The 2,858-nt window shown below is 50.4% G+C and overlaps 1 protein-coding gene across 2 annotated transcripts in view; it reads left to right on the top strand.

Moving 5' to 3' along the window:
• The first annotated feature begins 2,783 nt into the window (after positions 1 to 2,783).
• KIAA1429 (KIAA1429 ortholog) overlaps positions 2,784 to 2,858 on the top strand; it is a 48,409-nt gene continuing 48,334 nt past the window's right edge. For both annotated transcript variants that reach the window (XM_019550559.1, XM_019550547.1), the window contains exon 1: positions 2,784 to 2,856. In XM_019550559.1, coding sequence (XP_019406104.1) covers positions 2,794 to 2,856 — 63 coding nt within the window. In that variant the 5' untranslated portion in view covers positions 2,784 to 2,793. The remainder of the gene's footprint in view (positions 2,857 to 2,858) is intronic.

Below are 2,858 nucleotides of genomic sequence, written 5' to 3'. Positions count from 1 at the left end.
TGTGCCAGGGGACTTGCAATGACCTTGGCCAGTTCCTTTAGAACTCTAGGGTGGAGATCATCCAGACCGGCTGACTTGAATACGTCCAACCCCTCCAGAAGCTCCCTAAATCCTTGGTAACCTGTGGATGGGTCATTTTGGACCTGGAGGGATGTGGGCAGGGGGGTTCCGCAGGGCTCTATTCTTGGGCCCACACTGTTCAACATCTTCATCAGTGACTTGGACGAGGGGGTAAAAAGCACCCTGTTCCAATTTGCTGATGACACTAAGATGTGGGGGGATGTGGGCATGTTAGAAGGAAGGAATAAGTTGCAATTGGACCTAGACAGGTTACAGGGGTGGGTGGATGAGAATAGGATGGGATTCAACACTGACAAGTGCAAGGTGATGCACCTGGGGAGGAAGAACCAGCACCTACAGGCTGGGGAACTCCATTCTCCTCAGTGCAGAGGCAGAAAAGGATCTTGGGAGTCGTCATTGATGCCAAGATGAACATGGGCCAGCAGTGTGGGGATGCAGTCAGGAAGGTCAACTGCACCTTGTCATGCATCCAGAGATGCATCTCAGGCAGGTCCAAGGAGGTGATCCTCCCCCTCTATGTGGCACTGGTCAGGCCGCAGCTGGAGTACTGCATCCAGTTCTGGGCGCCACACTTCAAGAGGGATGTGGACAGCATGGAGAGGGTCCAGAGGAACGCCACTCGCATGATCAGGGGCAGCAGGGCAGGCCCTACAAGGAGAGGCTACAGGACCTGAATCTGTTCAGCCTCCACAAGAGAAGGCTGAGGGGGGATCTAGTGGCCTGTTACAAATTAGTCAGAGGGGACCAGCAGGCATTGGGGAGTCCCTGTTCCCCCAAGCACTACCAGGAGTGACTAGAAATAATGGTCACAAGCTAGCAGAGGGTAAATTTAGATTAGACATTGGGAGGCGCTACTTCACTGTCAGGGCGGCTGGGATCTGGAACCAACTTCCAAGAGAAGTGGTGCTGGGTCCTACCCTGGGGGTCTTTACGACAAGGCTAGACGATCACCTTGCTGGGGTTGTTTGACCCCAGTACTCTTTCCTGCCATAGCAGGGGGTTGGACTTGATGATCTGCTCAGGTCCCTTCTGACCCTACTAACTATGAAACTTGACTCCTAATGCTGAAATGCTAGAAATGCTACCACTTTTTTGGCATAACATACCAAGCTGTCCCAAGATTTATAAACACCATTTTACATTCCAAGAGTACAGCAGAATGGATTTTTTTTTTTTTTACAGGATTAGGTCCCTTGCTCCTCTGTGAAGATGAGGGTTTGCAAACTACCTGAGGGCATATATAGTTACAGCAAACAGCTGTGTGGGACCACTGACATGCTTCAGCTGTTTGTTACAGCTTTTATTTGAAAGGGCACCACTTCTCCTATCTGTTGCACTGGACTTCTGATGAACTCCAGCTGGTCAGAGAAGTAAAAGCCAAAGCAATTAGCAAAGCAGTAGTTTTTCATTTGGCAACCCACTTTGAATTAAGCAGGTTGCAAACCACCTGGACACGAATGATTAGGGTTCTACTGTACTACTGCTTGGGTGGAAAGGACCATGCTAGACTGGATGTGAAACATTTATTCTGATTTATGACATGTGTAACAACTTAAAAAGGGGTATTTAGACACTAAATTTTTCCCTGCAGCACATCCTCCTGGGTCCCTTCCAGTCCAAATGTCTATGGAAGTCTATAAAAGTAAACCATAACTTTATTACATTCAAAACTGTCGTTGTGGCCGCATGGATACTGCTACCTAGGCTATGTGAGACAGCTCCAGAGCTGCCAGGTAGCACTCTAATAGGCAGCTGGGCAGACATAATAGTATATGCACTCAGAGACCTAGAGTTTATCTAAGTCTCAGAGTAATTTGTTTAAAAAATGCTTCACATCCTTTTCTTTACCTCCTCATGACACACAGAGCATCCTTAATTCTTTATAGAATTAGGCAAGATGAGCAAAACTGCTGTCACTAGGCACGGCTCCCAGGAAATAAATCCAATGATAACCACTTGCACAGAAGGTGGTCTGGGCTCCATGTCTTCCTACTGGCACAAACAATCACAGTGGGGTAAAGTAAAAGAACAAAAAACAAGGGGGTGGAGAATCAGTGATGATCACAGAAGCATAGAAAATTAGGTGAGACAGGGACCTCAGGAAGTGTAGTCCAACCTCCTGCTCAAAGCAGGACCATCCTCAACTAGATTGTCCCAGCCAGGGCTTTGGCAAGCTAGGCCTTAAAAACCTCCAAGGATGGAGCTTCCATCACTACTCTGGGTAACCTGTTCCAGTGCGAGAGCAGCCCTCACAAGCAGGGAACCCCTATGGCAGTCACATCACGGTAAAGTCACAATAACCTTGGACAGTAATAGGATTGTTTTAATAAAAGAAACTCGCAGTCAGGTACTGGATGGAGAAGGGAAGCAGCGATGGCGCCTAAGGAGCAGCGCATGCATATACACAGTCCAGGAACGAATTTCGCTCGCCAGGAGCTGGGGCACCTCCCTCCACAGGTCCTGACATAAGCGGAGCTTTTCCGGCAGGCATGTGGGAAACTGAGCCCAGTACCCTCCCCGCAGCCACACGCAAGCTGGCCCCGGTCCGCAGGAGCCCGACTATGGGCCGTCACGCGGCCTACTACCGGACCGACGAGGCGAACCGCAGCACCACCACCCCGCAAGTGCGACTGCAGCAGGAAGCGCATGCGCGACCTCCCCGGAAGTGCTCGGGCCGCGCCCCGGAAGTCCTTCCCCCTCTGGCGAACAAAGATGGCGGCGGACACCAGCACGGAGTTGCTGTTTCTAGACACGTTCAAGCATCAGAGCGCGGAGGT

This window comes from Crocodylus porosus, unplaced genomic scaffold, assembly GCF_001723895.1.
Source record: "Crocodylus porosus isolate Cpor-Errol unplaced genomic scaffold, CroPor_comp1, whole genome shotgun sequence".
Classification (NCBI taxonomy): Eukaryota; Metazoa; Chordata; order Crocodylia; family Crocodylidae; genus Crocodylus; species Crocodylus porosus.
The sequence above is the reverse complement of the archived record's forward strand: the minus strand, read 5'-3'. Positions and strand labels throughout refer to the sequence as shown.